The sequence below is a fragment of the Alexandromys fortis genome, unplaced genomic scaffold, assembly GCF_014885135.2.
Source record: "Alexandromys fortis isolate MF-2015 unplaced genomic scaffold, M_Fortis_MF-2015_v1.1 scaffold_58, whole genome shotgun sequence".
NCBI lineage: Eukaryota > Metazoa > Chordata > Mammalia > Rodentia > Cricetidae > Alexandromys > Alexandromys fortis.
The window spans coordinates 6,253,870-6,270,518 of NW_026067940.1; the positions used below are offsets into that span (position 1 = coordinate 6,253,870).

Here is a 16,649-nt window from a genome sequence, read left to right on the forward strand (position 1 = left end):
TAACCTGGCCTTGCTGCCTGGCTCCTCACCAGCCTGCCTCTGTCTCAAAGGCTTACTACTGGAGGGAAAGCAGCTTGCTGAAGAACCTGTGGGTGTCTCAGAAGAGACAGCAGGCCAGCTTCCCTGGTGACCGCCCCCGGGGCGTGGTGGCTCATCTCTTCCCCTACAGTAACTACAAGCTGGAGATGGTTGTGGTCAACGGGAGAGGTGATGGGCCTCGCAGTGAGACCAAGGAATTCACCACCCCGGAAGGAGGTAGGTCTGACCTGCAGCTCTTCAAGGTGGGGTAGGATGAGGGTAGTGCCTGGAGCAGCGCCAGCATGGTTTGGCACGACAGCCGGGGTGACCTCAGCAAGCTGATGACCATCACCAAGGTGGCCCATCCTTACCAAAACTTGTGTCTGAAGAGATCCGTGTGGTGTGCCAATGCGTTCCAGACACAGGATGTTCAGACTGACCTCAGCACCTTCTCTGAGGCGAAGGTCACACGTGCATCTGGCCACCTCAATGTCCTGCGTACCAGCACCCAAGACTTGCACAAGCCTCCCCTCGGCATCAAGAAACACTCCCAGGAAGTTGGCCTGTGTGTACGGAGTACTGCCAAGTGTCACCCGTCCTCCTGTGGGTTTATGGTTTGAGCTAACCCTGTGGCTCAAACATCTACAAAGTTCTAGTCACATCCTGGTTCCCCATAGCTTCTTTTATCCACTTAGCGTGAGCTTTGCCTTCTGTTTCGCCTCCCTCCCTCCTTAACTGGTTCCATTTTTCTTCTTCTCTTCTCTTTCTCTTCTCCTTTGTTCTTCCCTCTTGTTTTCTTTATCCCTGTCTCTCCTTCCTCAGTTTGGTTCCCATCATCAACCTCTCCCCCTCACCCCCACCCTTTTCCAGGTGCTCCATCCTGAGTCACTCTCTCCTCCCCCAGAGAATCCATATTTCCCAGCTCAGAAGCTGGAGCCTGCTGCTGCACCCAGTGGTGAGAGCCCTTGGCTGGGGACTGAGAACTGCACCCTTGCCACCAGACAGTTATGGTTGGCTCCCCGCCTGGGAGCTGCTCTATGATTTGGAGTTATATTTGCAGGGTTGAAGCAGCCTAGTGTGTGCTAAGTCCAGGGTAGTTGCTAAAGGAAAACTCATTTGACATCTTCCCCCACCTCATCAGCAGTATCCGAGCCCCCTTGGCTTCATACCAGGTGAAAATACCTACCAGGCAGGCAGCAGGCTCTGCCCTCAAGGTTCTAGGGCCTGTTTCAGCAGTGGTCCAGCTCAGGATACCTGAGGTCATGCCTTCATGCCTGTGTTTTGTTTTCTGTGTTCTCCTCATCCTCCCTGCCCTCATCTCCTGGCTCCCTACTCCTTACCCAAGTACCCAGTGCCCCAAGGCGTTTCAGAGTCCGACAGCCCAACCTGGAGACCATCAACCTGGAGTGGGATCACCCGGAACACCCCAATGGAATCCTGATTGGATACACTCTCAAATACGTGGCCTGTATGTTCTGCCCTTTTGCTTTTTTTTTTTTTTCTCAATCAGATGTAATCGCAAACCCTTTCTCACCATTTTCTTGAGGGCTGGAGATTGGAAGCCTCCATCCATTGGATGGGTGCAGAAGGCATGGCATAGGGAATAGTACCAAGGAAAAGTTCCTGGTCATTAAAGGGGGCAGGCAAGACCCAATCCCTGCTCTTCTTACACAGCTCCTTCTGCAGGAGGGAGACAAAGCATCCTCTGGTCCATTGAGAGAGACCATCCCAACCCTCAGAGAGCTTGTAGTCTCCAGCATCAACAAGTCTAAGGAGGAGAGTCCCTCCCCCACTGGCACTTTCATCTTATGGGCAGACAGTGTGTGCACAGGCATCCAAGGATGCTCAGAGACACTGTAAGCAGGCATACTTTGGTAAAGTAGTCTGGCAGACTACTGTGGGATGATTTGAACTGGGGGCCTGGGCCAGGAAGTCCTTACCACAGAGCTCAGGATCTCCAGGTGGAACAGGAATGTCTCCACACTTCAAGATTGTTAGCGTGTAGACAGTGCTGCCCCTCACAGGGAAGACCAAAGGGCCAGGTGACGTGTTGTTGACACTTTAACAACCAACCACAGGCCCTCCCTGGACCCTCCCTGCTGCTCTGATCGATCTCTGGACTGACCCTTTTGAAGAAGGCGGCCTTTTACAAATGAGGCAATAGCATTCAAAAGCCCTGGGAACTTTTCCCAGTCCTGTTTGAAAAGAAGAATTCCAGAGATTTGACCTTGTCGGAGGGCTTGGGAAGTGTAAACGGGTCTTTCAGAACTGACCACGTGACTTTCAGGAAGCTAGAGACAGGGACTGGGGTGGGGGGAAACAACGGAAGTACCTCAGTGCTTCCACAGGGAGGGAGCCTGTGCCCAGTCCCCTGACAGAAACTCCAGAAACTTCTCAGGCCACCGCTTCTAGAACCCATGTAGGTACTAAACCTTCCACTTGCCTCTCTCTCCAGTTAACGGAACCAAACTGGGAAAGCAGCTGGTGGAAAACTTCTCTCCCAACCAGACTAAGTTCTCGGTGCAGAGGGCAGACCCTGTGTCCCGCTACCGCTTCTCCCTCAGTGCCAGGACGCAGGTGGGCTCTGGAGAAGCAGCCACAGAGGAGACCCCAGCACCTCCGAATGAAGGTAGGTCCATGGTAACAGCCCTTGGAGGGAAAGACCCTAGAGAAACACCAGAAGCTGGGTTTGGCCTTCCAGGATGGAGAGGAAGTGAGGCCACAAATCTTCAGCCTCGCCCACCGCAAGAGGTGGCCTGTCTTGGTTGCTGAGAGATGGGTACCAGTATTGTATCTGAAAAAGTCATCACTCTTAGACATGCAGGCAGACCTTGCCCTCCACTATGCCATGACTTGCTCAGCTGCTTAGCATCAACGTCTGTCCTCATAGGGGAATAAGGAAGGACGTGGGAAGAGGTCAGGGGAAACATGAGAAATAACTGTTCTGATCAACTCCGAAGAGGCAAACAGCTCATCCACTGAGGGAGGCAAGAATGTAACTGAGAGTCCTCCCTGAGGGCTCTGCGGACATCCTGCCTTTTGCCAAGGGCCAAGGAGACAGGACGAAGGGCAGTGATCAAAGTTGCTTTACTAGATTAAGAGTAGATCGGGAAATATGTTATCCCTTCGCAGCCTGAATAAGGTGAGGTGTCTGGCTACAGAGGAGTAGAAGCTGGGACAACCCTTTGCCAAGCCAGCTTCACAAAGAGCAAGTGAACTGATACCCTAAGTCATGGCAAGTCCCCACTGCTAAGATCCCTCTCAAGAGCTGCACCTGACTTAATCGTACACTAGAGGGCGCTCTTGGCTCACTTGCATGAATGCTGGCTTCAGTGTAACCTGCAGAAGCCTTAAAACTTTGGCAGCGTCTTCTAAAATGGTGGGGACCCGCTCGCTGCCTTTCCAGAGGCACAGTGGTCTATGCAACAACCATTTCTCGAGCACCCACCCACATGTACCACGTCGGACACTGCACTAGAAGCAAGGGACATAAAGGTAATAAAATTTCATAAAGTCTAGAGACATCTACAAGAATGTCTGGTTGTCTTTCTGCCCTAATGAAGGTGCTGCCTTGGGCAGGAAGTTTAGGGGATTTAATATGCAAGGGAGAGATAAAAAAGAGGTAATATGCCTGCGATTGCTGCATGATCCAGACTCATACTTGCCTCCCGAGAGGCTCGGGTCCTGTGGTCTGGTTCCGGTCCAGATAGGGTCTTCTGATCGAAGGCAAGCATTGTGCTTCCCAAGGGGGCCACCAGGCCATGCTGCCTCAGCAGCCCTGAGTTCCTCTGGCCAGCAGGCCAGCACCTAGCAGAAGCTAGAAGACTGCCGGTCCCCAGTGTCCCTCTCTGGTCTCCTCCCAATCCTGGTGTCCTCTTCCAGCCTCCTGACACACAGGAAGTTGGTTAGTGCTGGTGGACTTCAGGTAAGTATCTGGTTGGATCTGTTGCCAGAGACTGCCAGGCTATGGCACATTCTTTATAGTTCTAGAGATGCAGAAAGCCTCTCTGCCCAGCACAGGACAGAAGACAAAGTCTTTGCCCAACTTCAGTGACCATGATAGGGAGAATCCTGCAACTTCAGGGAGCAAGAAAACAGATGTTTTGGAATTTGTGGAACTCTTTAGAGATTTGTTCCAGAACTCTTGGTCATATTTGGCTCCTATTTTCATGAAGTAGAATTACTGGGGGAGACTGAGGTCGTGGGGAACCAGGCCAGGTGCTTGCAGAGCTCCAATATACTTTGAAAGTCTGAGATGGGGGTGGCTGTAGCACAATTAATAAAAACCCAGAGACAGATAATGGGGTTCAACCTGAAGTTCAGAAAAGCAAAACATCCAGCCACTGGCTCTTACCTCTACCTCAGTCCGAAATGGCGATCCTGCCTCCAGGAATCTCAGAATGAAACTGAGAGTGAGAGCTGTCTCCTCCCATATTATATTCCTCTCTAGTCCTGGGATTAAAGGCGTACAACACTACTGCCTGGTTTTTGTGGCAAACTAGTGTGCCCAATTAAAACTGGGATTAAAAGTGTGTGTCACCACTGCCTGGTCTGTAAGGCTGACCGGGGTGGCTGTTTTGCTCTCTGAACTTCAGATAAGCTCTATTTATTACAATACAAATGTAATGTCACTACAGATGACCCCTCCCCTGCTGCTGCCCAGCACTTACTGTGAAGGTGCAGAGGCTATCGTTGTGCCTAGCCGGTTGCTCGTGCACCACCTACATCTACATCCTCAATTCCTAGCATCTTAGGGGGTCACTTAACCCAGCCAGCACAGGACACACCCTTGGAAAAGGAGCTGTAAATACAACATTTTGCCTGACCTGTGCCTCCAGCTACCTCTTACGTGGCAAATCCTTGAATATGGGCAGAGATGTGATGTATCAGAAAGGTCTCTAAGCCCCAGACAAATGATAATGAACCCACCCAACTCCAGCGGGGTTGAGCATGACTCCCAGAGCACCATTTAGCATCCATAGTAATAGCGCTGGAGTCAGGTTTGAGCCAGACCCTTTCTGCTGTCTTCTGTGGTTTCACCTATGTTTTCTCTTCCCTCTCATCCTCTCCCCTCCCTCCCTCTCTCTCCCTCTCTCTCTCTCTCTGGCCATCTTGGGTGCTGTATCTGAAGCTACTCCAACTGCAGGTATTGTACCAGCAACAGAGGTAACGGGCACGGCATGGGGCAGTGCAGGTGGAGCCCATGCTGGCCAGAGCCCAGCAAGAGACAGTGACTCGGGCTGAAAGCATGCTCCAGGCTCACCCTTTCAGTGGAGAAGCCAGACTGGGAAGTAAGGTGGCTGGAGGAGGTGACCATGCCCCCTCCTTTCACATAATGCATGCCCCTACTTTGGAGACTGGCTTGGAAGGAGTCTCGTGTGTAGATTACCTATTGTGGCCACCCGAGTCTTGCTGGACCTGCCATCTCTGAGCATATAGATAGCTCTAGAAGACGTACTATAGCGGGAACAGCTGGCTCCTGGCCCTGATGGTGCCACAGTCCCCTGAAAGGGTGAGCACACGCTGCATGCTAGCCTTGCATGCTGCATGGGAGGGGAGGGGACCCAGCGCCATTCCACCAGCTAGCATATGTTCTGCTCAGTGAGAATAAGCAAGCATGTCTGTGAGTGAAGCAGGCTCCAGGGCCTGGAGTCTCACTGGGTGTCAGGGACTGAAGATTTCCTTGACCCAGAAACTCAGCTCCTCAGTATGTGGTGTAGAGAGAGACCTCTCCTTTTGGGGTCAGGAGCTGGGCACCTGCTAACAATGTCACCCTTCAGTCCTCATGTCGTTGGTCAAAGGGCTCTACTGTAGAGGGCAGGCCTCAAGCCAGAGAACTAGGCGAGGGACGCCAGGGATCCTTTCCTGGTCCTCTGAGCTTGAATTTTTCCATGAGTTGGGAGCTGAGGACAGAATGCCTAGGATATTACAAAGGCTAGAAGCCAGGACACACTGGTACCTGCAGAAGCAAGCTCTAGGAAGATACAAGCTTTGGAAAGACACAAGCTTTGGGTGAGGGAATCAAGAGCCAGGTAGGAATCTGAGTTTGCTATGTATTGCTTAGTCCTCTTGGGTTTTTTTCCTACCTATGCCCATTTATTCCCCCACCCCCGCTCCTTCCTAAGTTGGTTCTGCTTCTGTTGCATACCCTCCTTATGTTTTCATGGTTTGCCAGCTAGATCTGCCAGTAATTAAAAAAACACCACCAAGCTTCCTTCCCTCAACCCTACTCCCCCACCAGCAACTAGGCCAGCCACCCAGGTCAGTGCTTCCCCACAAGACCTAAAGCCCTCTTCCAGGATGTGAGATACAGAGTTGTCTGAGGTCTGGGGACCATAGAGCAAACAATTCTTGCCACACTAGAGGGACGAATGCCCTGTCTTCCTGTGTGAATCTCTTCCACAATTGTGACAGCAGATACTTGGGACAAGTCAACTCAAAGCATCTTTCTGCCTCCCTCCCCATTCTGGCACTCCAGACCCAATGTACCGGATCCAGTAGCAAGAAGTCTGCCACGTGCAGAGGGCAGTCTCTGCAGTCCTTCTGTGAGCTGCCAACGCAGGGCGAATGAGAGGTGCCATTCCAACCCCCCTTCCACTTCTTCCTTCCAATTTTAAAAGATCTAAACTCATCACACCATGCAGAGTGGGCCCAGGGTCTCTGCTGTCAATCAAGAATGTTTCCCAGGCTCCGTTTCCACATGAAGCTCTGGGAAGGGCAGATTGTACCTTTCTGTAGCGGAGCCATGCCAGTAATATCAGATGTTCTCAGTTTTGTGTACACAACGCCTTCAGGGGGCAGTAGAGCTTGGGTACGTTTTCCAAAGGAGCAGCAGCGTCCAGCACACCATCCTCTTCCCTCTCATCCTCACCAAACCTCGGCGCTTCCCCCGAGATTGATCGGTTCTTATATTGCCCAGTGAAGATAATCCCTCTCGTCCACCTGTATCTTCAGTCTGCTAGGGTTGCGGCCCATCTGTCTAACAATCTGTGACTTGGCTGGGGTAGTCTTCATACCATGTGGACAATCTGGGAGCGAACATTCCATCTTGGAATGTCTGGGAGCTGTTCTTGTCTTTGACGCAGATCTGCAAATGGTGGGTGGGTAGCTGATAGAAACTCGGCTCCGTGGCAGGTTTAGGAGGACGAGAAAAGGAGCAAGATATGCCATCTCTCCATCTCTGCACAGTTCTCCCCCCAGTACTCAGGTCCTTAGCCCTGTAACTTCCTTGGGACCTTAGATGGTCTATAAGGTTGGCCCATCCTATTTTGGCCGACTCCTGGCTTCTAGATCTAGACTGCCCTAAAACCATCTTAGGGACTTGACACTCACTGCTCCCTCTAGTTGCTGGCCTGCTGTGACCACCAATCAGTACCAAACTCACAGTTCCTTCTGTGACTAAAAATGACATTCTAGCATAGGAATATGTCTGCCTATCCTGTAGTCCCTTCCGTTTATGCCAGCCCTGTTTCAGGGCTCACCAGTCTTCCACTGTCTCTCCAGCTCAGTCCAGGATTCAAATGCTCTGAATGGCCTGGGCTATCCCAGTTTCTTTGTGTAAAGTTCATCCCTTCCTTCCTACCTGTTTCAGGCTTCGTACCTGTCCCAAGCTTTGGACCATTCTCTCTCTGGCTCCAGTGCCTTCCCCTTGGCCTCTGCCCTCCCTGTATCCTATAGCCCTCCATCCTGGAGATAATGGACCCAGCAGTGAGTGCGCCAGGGCATGCTGAATTGCCAGCTGTGGTCTCTAAGGATCTCCTTCTTATAGAACCTCGCTGGGGGCACCCCTCGAGGCTGCCAGTAGCTCCTGCCCTCCCTCCCCAACTCTCCTTCTCACTTACACCCTGACGCTTGCCTCAGAGCCCAGGGGAAAGTACCCAGGTACTATCACCACAGAGAATATACTTTATACTTGGTAGGAGCGTCCACATAGTCCCCTCTCACCCTTGTCTCCAAGCTGCAGAACAAAGTTGGAAGCCTGTTCTAACCTCTCAGCATCTCTGTCCCAGGACATTTGCTGGACTGCCCTGGGAAACGTGGCTCAGAGGGAATAGGAGAGATGCGAGCGTGCATCCCTGTGTGTTAAAGGATGCGGTCACAGGAGGACCCAGAGGAAAATGGACTTGCACTCATGGGCCCTGGGAAACAAGCAGCTATTGTACCTGAGGGAAAGGAAACGCAGGTCCCCGGGCTGTGTGATGGGACAGGGCAAGTGGCTCCCATGACTAGGAGTATTTTCTCATGACACCTTATGGATAGCCAGAGAGAAGAGGGCCTGGTGAACATTTCATCTGGCAGAAGGTACTAGAAAACACATCATTCATAAAGAGCTAAATGAGAGCTGCTTTGCTCAGAGGGACAAAATCTCTTCCTGTCTGTCGCTTATGACCAAGGTCATGGTGGATATGGGGCCAGCCCTGAGGCAGCTAAGCTTCATGAACTTCCCAGTCTGTCCGCTTTTCTGGTCGTGAATCCCTGCTTCTCCAAGCATGTAGGTGGGTAGGATAAGTCAGTCCCTTCATGCTGAGGTGACTTTCTGGCCTAGGGCTGAACACAACTCCTGGAAAAAAAAAGTTAAGGGAGGAAGGCTTCTCTCCGCCCCCTGTCCCCCACTCTGCCCTCTCCTCCCTGTGCCTTCTTGATGCCTGGAAGTTGCTAGAGGTGGGGGATGCAGTGTTATTGACCCTGAACGTTCCTTGAATTCGCTGAGATGTAATGGACAGTCATCTTCCCAGTGTGATGTTGTGGTCCCCACACTTAGGGCCATTAATAGCTCTGATTTTGCAAGTAGGGAAGCTTCAGGGGCCTTGAAAATGTGTCCTTCTTCCCAGTAAGGGCTTATAACACCAGACCCCAGGGAAGTTCAATATGTCAGGTTCTAGTTGAAACGGCTTAGGCTCAGGAGCCTGACTCTTCTGGGGAAAGTTCTCCCCCTTCCATCCCTGGCCTAGCCCTCTTCTGTTAGGATGGGAGATGCATGGGGGGATTATTTTTCAGTATTTCTGGAGATCTGAGGCAGAGTGAGACATCACGATTCCTCAGAAGTTTGGGTTACTGTTTATGTCTAAGTCCCTGCCTACTGCCAACGCCACAGAGTAAACAGAGGTCAGATCATTAGCAGTGACATCACAAGAGAGAGCCTGGTCACCCTCACACTATGAGACTGAACAAGTCCTGACCCTGAACATATGGAGAGCAGTCCCCTCGCTAGTTTCCCTGACAGTTCTGTAGAAGAGGAACAGTATGGAAAAGTGCCTGCATCTGTGGACTAGGCCCCAGGGCCAACTAATATGAAAAGTCAACTTTCGATGGAGGTGGAGAATGAGCAAGTCAGGCCACATAGGAGCCTGGCTGTGACCCAGATGAAGACTTCCACAGAGAGGGAGCCTGGCACTCAAGTCCTTTGTTGCTATGATTTGTGTGTCTTTGTGTGGCTGGGAGACTAAGGTTGTCTCTAGGTTCTAATGTGAACAGGAAGGACTTGGGGTGCATGGACCCTAAGCATCCTAGACAGAAAGGCAGCACTAGAAGTTTCGGTGCAGGGGTGGGGGCAGCTGCCAATAGACAAAGAAGGGGGAGATGAGAGAGGCGGACAGAAACCACAATGATGATAAAAGAGGGACTTTGGAGTGAAGGGTTAGAAGAGGCATGCTGCTGGGCAGATCCCAGTCACCTGCCCACATCTCCTCTGAGTTGAGGCTCCAGGACTGGACCCACATAGTATTTCTGGGTGGTGTGGGGGCCCATACTCTGTGCCATCCTTGGGATTCAAGTGATTCAGTGAGTGTGTTCTTCGGCCACTATCCTGGTCCCTGGTTGGATGCATGCTGGGTGCTTCAAACTACACAGACCATGAGAAGAAAATGAAGCCCACACCGGCTTCATTCTCTTCCCCTCCATGGCTGTATATCAGTTGCTGGGGTCCTCCTGGACCAGTGCGGATGCTTGGGGAGGCTTCTGACTTCTGAACCCATCTTCCCACTGGGCTGCCTGCCTTGCACGTGGGGGCCGGATGTGCTAGCTGGGGGCTACCAGACCAACCAGACTCGGTTATTTCCCATTTCCCTCTTAGCTCCTCCCACGTTGCCCCCGACTACTGTGGGTGCCACAGGCCTAGTGAGCAGTACTGATGCTACTGCCCTTGCTGCCACCAGTGAAGCCACTACAGTCCCCATCATCCCAACTGCCGTACCTACCACCATCGCCACCACTGTCGCCACAACTACTACAACCACTGTCGCAAACACCACTACCACCACCACCACCACCACCACTACCACGGAGAGTCCTCTCACTACCACCATTGGGACTAAGATTCACGAAACCGGTATGGTGCATCGTCCATGCTCCTGGCCCCTCTGAGCCCACCTCCTAGTTTCTCCAGACAACCCCAGACTTCTCCAGCTGAGCGGTGGGCTCTGGGGTGATGTTGACTAGTCCCACCTATGCTTTACTTTGTACACGGGGCCCAGAGTCCCCACCCTGAGCACACAGGGGCGGTCGCCCACCACTCAGCACTTCTTATGTTAGTCAGATCCTGCCGTTCTTCGACAGAGAGAACCTCAATCGTATGCCAAATCGTCAGTTTAGGGATGGGTACTCAGGAACAGATGTGGTGAGAAGGGAAGGATCTAGTGGTTGTGCGCCTGGCCCAGAGAGCTTCTGGCTGCACCGTGTTTGTCCACCTCTAGGGCCAGAGACTAGAAGAGGAGGAGGGAGTGGCTGTCACGCCATGCTGCTTCGCCCTGGAGCCCCTGCCCCTTCCTTGCACCTCTGTCCTCAAGGAATTCTTGCAGATATTTCTTTTCGAAAGTTAGAGCATGCAGGAAACGGTGTTCCCAGGTCTTGTCTTAGTGCCCAACAATGCTCCATTTCTTTTCCATACACCGCTAAAATGTATACCTGGAGGAAGAACTGCAGGAGTTCTGGGATGGCCTTTAGGGTCCCTGGACTTTGAGAATAGAAGAGCCTTGGAGAATTCAGTCATTTCTGAATATCAAGCATCAGTCTCCTATTATCGTAGAGCAGAGGGTCTCGACCTTCCTGGGCCCAGAGGGCAGCTGGAAAAAGACTGCCAGGAAATGCCTGGGATGCTCCCATTCCCCCAGCCTCACTGCCTCCCAACACTCACTTCTCAGCCTCTGGATGTAGATGATGTCCCTGTTAGTATTCGCTCTAGCTCAACGATGTGGTGTTAAGGGAACCTCAGGCAGAGGCAGTGATTCACAGCCAATGTGTTCCTCAGCACTCGGAAATGCTGATGTGTTTTACAGGCACAATGCTAGAACATAAACATGAAATTCGGGGGGAAGTCAACTCAGGAGATGCCTTCTGCACAATCAGATGCTGTCAGTGCCTTAGGGGCTGCTGCCCTCTAGGGCATAGTGAAGCATCTTTTTCAGGCCTTTGAATCCTTAAAGTGCTTTGAATTCACAGAAGTGAGCCAAGAATTCAGAAACAATGAGTCTTGCTCCCTGGCAATTCCTGACCTAGAAACATCACTCTTAAACCAGGCAGGACTGGCCCTATGACTCACAGCTCAGGTTTAGACCCCGTCTGAAGTTGCAGAGGGCCTGGCCACAGCCCTGAGAGCTTGGGGACAGCTGTGAGGTTTCTCAGCTCCCCAGGAATCTTTTAGATGAAATTCATCTTCATCTTGTCTTAAATCTTAACATGCAGTGTTTCATAACACCTTTTCAGGGTGTCGTCCTTTGTGTTGTTTTTAGATTTGGGTGCTACTCCCTAGTTTTGGTGTGCTAGGAATCCGTGGAACAGTGCATGTTAATCATAGCCTCCTTTTGGTTTCAAAAGTGCTGAGTGCTCACCTTCACGGTCCCCTCCTCTGAGCACCCCAGTTCTTTAGCAGTCATCATCCGGACCCTTCTGTATGGTTCCCACCCCAAAATCATCTCGGTCTCCTATTGCTTGGGCTTTTCTTTTCTCTGTGTGTGTATGATGTGTGTGTGTGCTTGCCTGCACGTATGCATGCATGAGTGTGCATGCCTGCGTGTTACTGCATGTATGTTAGTATGTGTGAATGCAGGACCATACATGAAGACGAGAGAACAACCTTGAGAGTAGGCGCTGGCTTTCCAACTATCTGGATTTGAGGCAGGGTCTCTGGCCCTTTGCTGCTTGCTGCACACGCTAGCCTGCGAGTATCCACATCCCATCTCTTGGTCTGCGGTAACAGACACGTGTGCTCCTGTGCTCAGCTTTTATTTGAGCGTGGAGATCCACACTCAGTCTGACAGGCTGGCACGCCAAGCATTTTACTCACTTCTGTCTCTCCCTAGCATCACCTGCTCCTCATTCCCTCGGTTTGGCTCAGTATTACCCTAGGGGTCAGGCTGTTTAGGTGCAAAGTCTCGAGGTACAGGGTCCAGAGGTAAGGAGCAAGAAAGATCCCCCAAATCAGGACCAATCAACTTTGTGACTATTACAAGATCCTTGAACTTGCAGGACGAGTGAATTACTAAAGCAGCCAGTGTGATCAAAACGGAACACGCAGCAGAAAAGAAGCCTGGCTCCCTCCCTCCCAGGCAGCAGGCCTTCTTGCCACTAGTAGAGCCTTTTTCTCAGCCCCTCACTTGCCGCACATTGTGTTCACCTGGGGCAAACAACACCTGACAGGGTTGCAGTAGGAAAAAAAAAAAAAAAAACACTTCTTTGAAGTGAAAATCGGGAAATCTTTTATCACTTCCTCAGCCCTGCAGACTCAATCACATGTCAGCTAGATAATGAATAAATGCATCGCCAATATACTCTATTCATTTAGGCCTGACAACCCAGTTGGTGACAGTGCCCCCCTTGCATTCTAATTAAATTTGCAGGAGCCACGTTTGTAAAGCCCTCGAACTACAAGCATCCTTGCAATTCCTTTGCTGCTCCATCTTTGCTGGGAAATGTGGTAATCAGGCTTCTGGGACTCTGGCATCTGAAGGCTACTGCCATTCTCCTGCATGTGGGCTACGGTTGCAGACAGCACCTTGGCTTTGATAAAGTGGCTCCCAGCCCCCTGGGGGGCCTGATAATTAACGTCCTCTCTGTTATGAGGCAATCAAGCCTCAACGACGGCTCTCAACAAGCAGGATTCTCCTCATATAGAGGACACTAAAGGGCTGGATGCCAAGGAAAGCTCATCCTCTTTTGGTCCCATCTAGCCTGTGTCAGGGACATCGGCTCTGACTGTACCAGGGACCCTGAGGGTCTAGGGCACAATACAGGTCATCCAGGCTCTCATTAACCCGAGGGCCTCAGATCAAAGTTACCCGATGAGTATTCTCTAGGATCAGAAAGCCAGGAGGGTTTCCCTGTGTTTAGTCACTCATACTAACCCATTCTTACATGATTTTCTTCTGGTGGTGCTGGGAATGGAACCCGCATGCCCAGGAAGCATCCTGTACTGAGCCATATGCCTGCAGCTCCCCTCCTTCCAGTTGAATGAGGAAAGCCTCCCCCCTCCACCACCATCACCCCCCACCAGCATCCTGACCATGGGGCAATTTCTTTGCCTCTTTCCTTGCACGGGTTCAAACTCTGACAAGGGATCCAACGAGGGAATAAACCCAGATTAGAGTTTCAGGTGGTAGGACTGAAAACCCGCCCTTGTTCCTAACCCCTTCCTGTGAGGAGTGAGAGACAACTTCCTGATCCCCCGTCACCTGCAGACAGGTTCCCTGGCTGCTGCTCCTGGGCATCACTGGGTACCTTTGGCCTGGCAGTCAAGACCACAGCCTGTAGCTCTGTTGGGCCCGGTGTAGCACAGCTGTTCCTGACTCCTCCCTTTCCCAGCAGACTCTGGGTGTGAGAGTATGCACGCATGTGAACAAACGTGCCTCTCTGAGTCGCCTGGGCTGCGTGCCTCTCTCCTCACCACTAACTCCTCTTCTAACCCGTCCGCCAGCCCCCGATGAACAGTCCATTTGGAACGTCACGGTGCTCCCCAACAGTAAATGGGCCAACATCACCTGGAAGCACAATTTCAGGCCTGGAACTGACTTTGTGGTTGAGTACATCGACAGTAAGCATTGCTATGTGGGGTGGGGGTGGCGGCAATGGTGCAGCAGTGGCGGGAAGTGGTAGATGCCCATTAAGGAGATCCTGTTGAAGTCCCCCAGGCGTAGAAGCCTTTTAGTCTGGCTTCATTGTGGTCTCGTGAAATCGATCTCGCCAGAGAGAGCAGAGGTGGAAGGAGCAGACTTGCACAGGAAGGGACTTCCAAAGCCATTAGCGAATGCATGTGTTGTAGAGGGCCTGTGGACTGTGACCTGCATCCACTCTTGTCCAGAATGAGGATTCTGAGTATCCGAAAGTGAGCTGGTTCTTGTTTCTGAGTTACTCTCCTGCCTGAGACTCTGGGTGTTCTGATGCCTTCGCTACATGGTCCCGGGCACAGACCTGAGCTGCAGCGGCTCTCTGTTCACAGAGTAGTGGGAAGCAGCAGACACAGACCAGACAGCCAGTGGTTCAAGATGAGCTGGGCACTCTCTCAGAGCTTGGGATTCAGACAAACAAACACACAAACACTGAATGGAATGCAGAAGGTGGCAAGGGCACCTGGTTCTGCAGGGTGAAGCCCACACCTTTCTAACCTGTGCTAGAAGCAGTGAAGCCAATAAGCTTCCAACCAGAGAACACAGCTGAAGTAGTCCCTCTCCCCAAGAACTCTCAGGAAACAAGACCCCGATGCTGGGTTCTGTGATCGGAGGAGGGCTTCAGATCCTCAGGGTCTGCAGTCCCTACTTAGGTCTGGATGGTTTCCACTTCCTGCCACCATCCTTCCCTCCCACAACCCAGCAATATAGCTATGTTGTCTGATGTGTGACTTTGCGATGTGGCAAAGAGTTAGAGGTGAAACCAAGAGAATGAGGTGAAAGCCAAGGATCCCGTCTCGCCTCCGTGCGAGACACTAACCATGTGATGCGTTCGCCAGCATGCTGGCTCTCCAGGAAGCCCTCACACAGAAAGCGAGCCACTTCCAAAGCAGCTGACATACGTCAAGGCCAAAGCAGCCAGTCTTGATATGCCTAGTGCTAAGACTGGTGAGGAAGGAAGACTTCAGGGGGAGACTTCACATAAGAGAGTTGCATGCTGGGACGCCAGGGAGCTGCCTGTTCTGTGTGGTGGACTGAAAACTCTGGGAGCCTTAGCCCCCTTACCCCACCTCTCTGCTTTTGACAGGTGAACAGGGACCTAAACACTCTCTCCAGCTCCTGGTGCCTGGCTGTAAGCTGACCTAGGTTTCTGTTCCCCAGGCAACCATACGAAAAAAACTGTCCCTGTTAAGGCCCAGGCCCAGCCTATACAGCTGACAGACCTCTATCCCGGGATGACGTACACGTTGCGGGTGTATTCCCGGGACAACGAGGGCATCAGCAGTACCGTCATCACCTTTATGACCAGTACAGGTGAGAGGGGATCTGGCCTTGCCATCCCCCGCAAGCATGGGCATCTCATCCTCATCCCCAGCTTCCTGCTTGTCTCTTCTTGGGAACAGGTCTCATCTCCACCCCATTCCTTGCCTTGCATGGCGTGCCTCTGGCCTGCAGGAAGTCAGAAGAGTCCGGTGTGCATGCCTCGGTGGAAAGCAAGGCAGACTCTGGGCCAGGGGGGGGCTAAGTGGGAAACAAAGGACGGAATAATGAGGACAGGGGATGCCTGGTTCCTCACTATGTCTAACAAAGAACTCAGTGCATGCACTGTGTGTGTGGGCCCCGGGGAATGCCGGAGGGTCTGCACCACTGTTTGGGAGCTTGCTCTCTCCAGACAGAATGAGGGAAAGAGGGCAGCCCGGGGTCTGGGTTCATAAGTCTCCCCAGTATCCAAACCTGGGACCAATGTGTGTGTTGTTGCCTTGCCGACATCAGTGTGTTTTGTTTTTATTTAATGTCCCTCCAAGTTTGTCCTGCCTAAAAGTAAGTGGGTTTGGGCTGTTGTTTCTGATTTTTAATCATGTTAGGACAGGATGACAGTCTGGCTCTGTAGGAGCTTCAGCCTGGAGAGAGAAGCATCATCTTTAGAGCAAATGGCTAGGTGACCTGGAGCCCTAGGGACCTAGAAGGGGCCGGGCTTAGACATTTCTTTTCTGGTGGGGGTAGCTGGGAATCTGCAGAGCACAGAGGCTCTTGTTTGTCTGCGGGTGTGGGTTTGTGTGTATCTTTCCTATCAGAGACACAGCCAAGTTGAAGCCCTGGGGCTAAGCGGAGGTAGGGAAAGGGATTAAGAGAGAAAAGGATCAGCCTTCGCCTCTAGGGATGGCCTAGTCAGATGCGGGTTATTAGACGCACAGGATGGGGGAGCCCCACAATGATTTATGTGAATTTCTGAATGCTGGCTTGAATATTCATGACCGTTCCCTCGGCCAGCCACATGAGGCCAATGCTGGGAACTTGTCTGTAGGGAGCCACTGTCCATCTGCATCCCGCTCGCTCTGCCTCTGCTGGCCTGGCCCCTCCTGGTGTGTCTTCCCTGCTGTGCCTCTACCAGTCCAGCCCACAGAATCTGAGTGTGCAGCTCCTTGCTTAAGATGAGCCAGGTGCACTCGGGCAGGGCATCTGAGTGACCAACCAGGCCGTTTTGTTACATGGGAAGCCATGCGTCTAGGCAGCTGACGAAGTAGAACAGGTAGC

General features: G+C 52.0%; 1 protein-coding gene across 2 annotated transcripts in view; it reads left to right on the forward strand.

The window, feature by feature from the left end:
- Positions 1 to 16,649, forward strand: part of Nfasc (neurofascin) — a 163,678-nt gene that overhangs the window by 131,572 nt on the left and 15,457 nt on the right. Inside the window, exons 22-28 of one of the 2 annotated variants that reach the window (XM_050147841.1) lie at positions 51 to 255; positions 1,364 to 1,486; positions 2,474 to 2,647; positions 5,150 to 5,164; positions 10,091 to 10,345; positions 13,925 to 14,041; positions 15,276 to 15,428. In XM_050147841.1, the coding sequence (XP_050003798.1) occupies positions 51 to 255; positions 1,364 to 1,486; positions 2,474 to 2,647; positions 5,150 to 5,164; positions 10,091 to 10,345; positions 13,925 to 14,041; positions 15,276 to 15,428 (1,042 nt within the window). The remainder of the gene's footprint in view (positions 1 to 50; positions 256 to 1,363; positions 1,487 to 2,473; positions 2,648 to 5,149; positions 5,165 to 10,090; positions 10,346 to 13,924; positions 14,042 to 15,275; positions 15,429 to 16,649) is intronic. The other variant, XM_050147840.1, reaches the window with a different exon arrangement.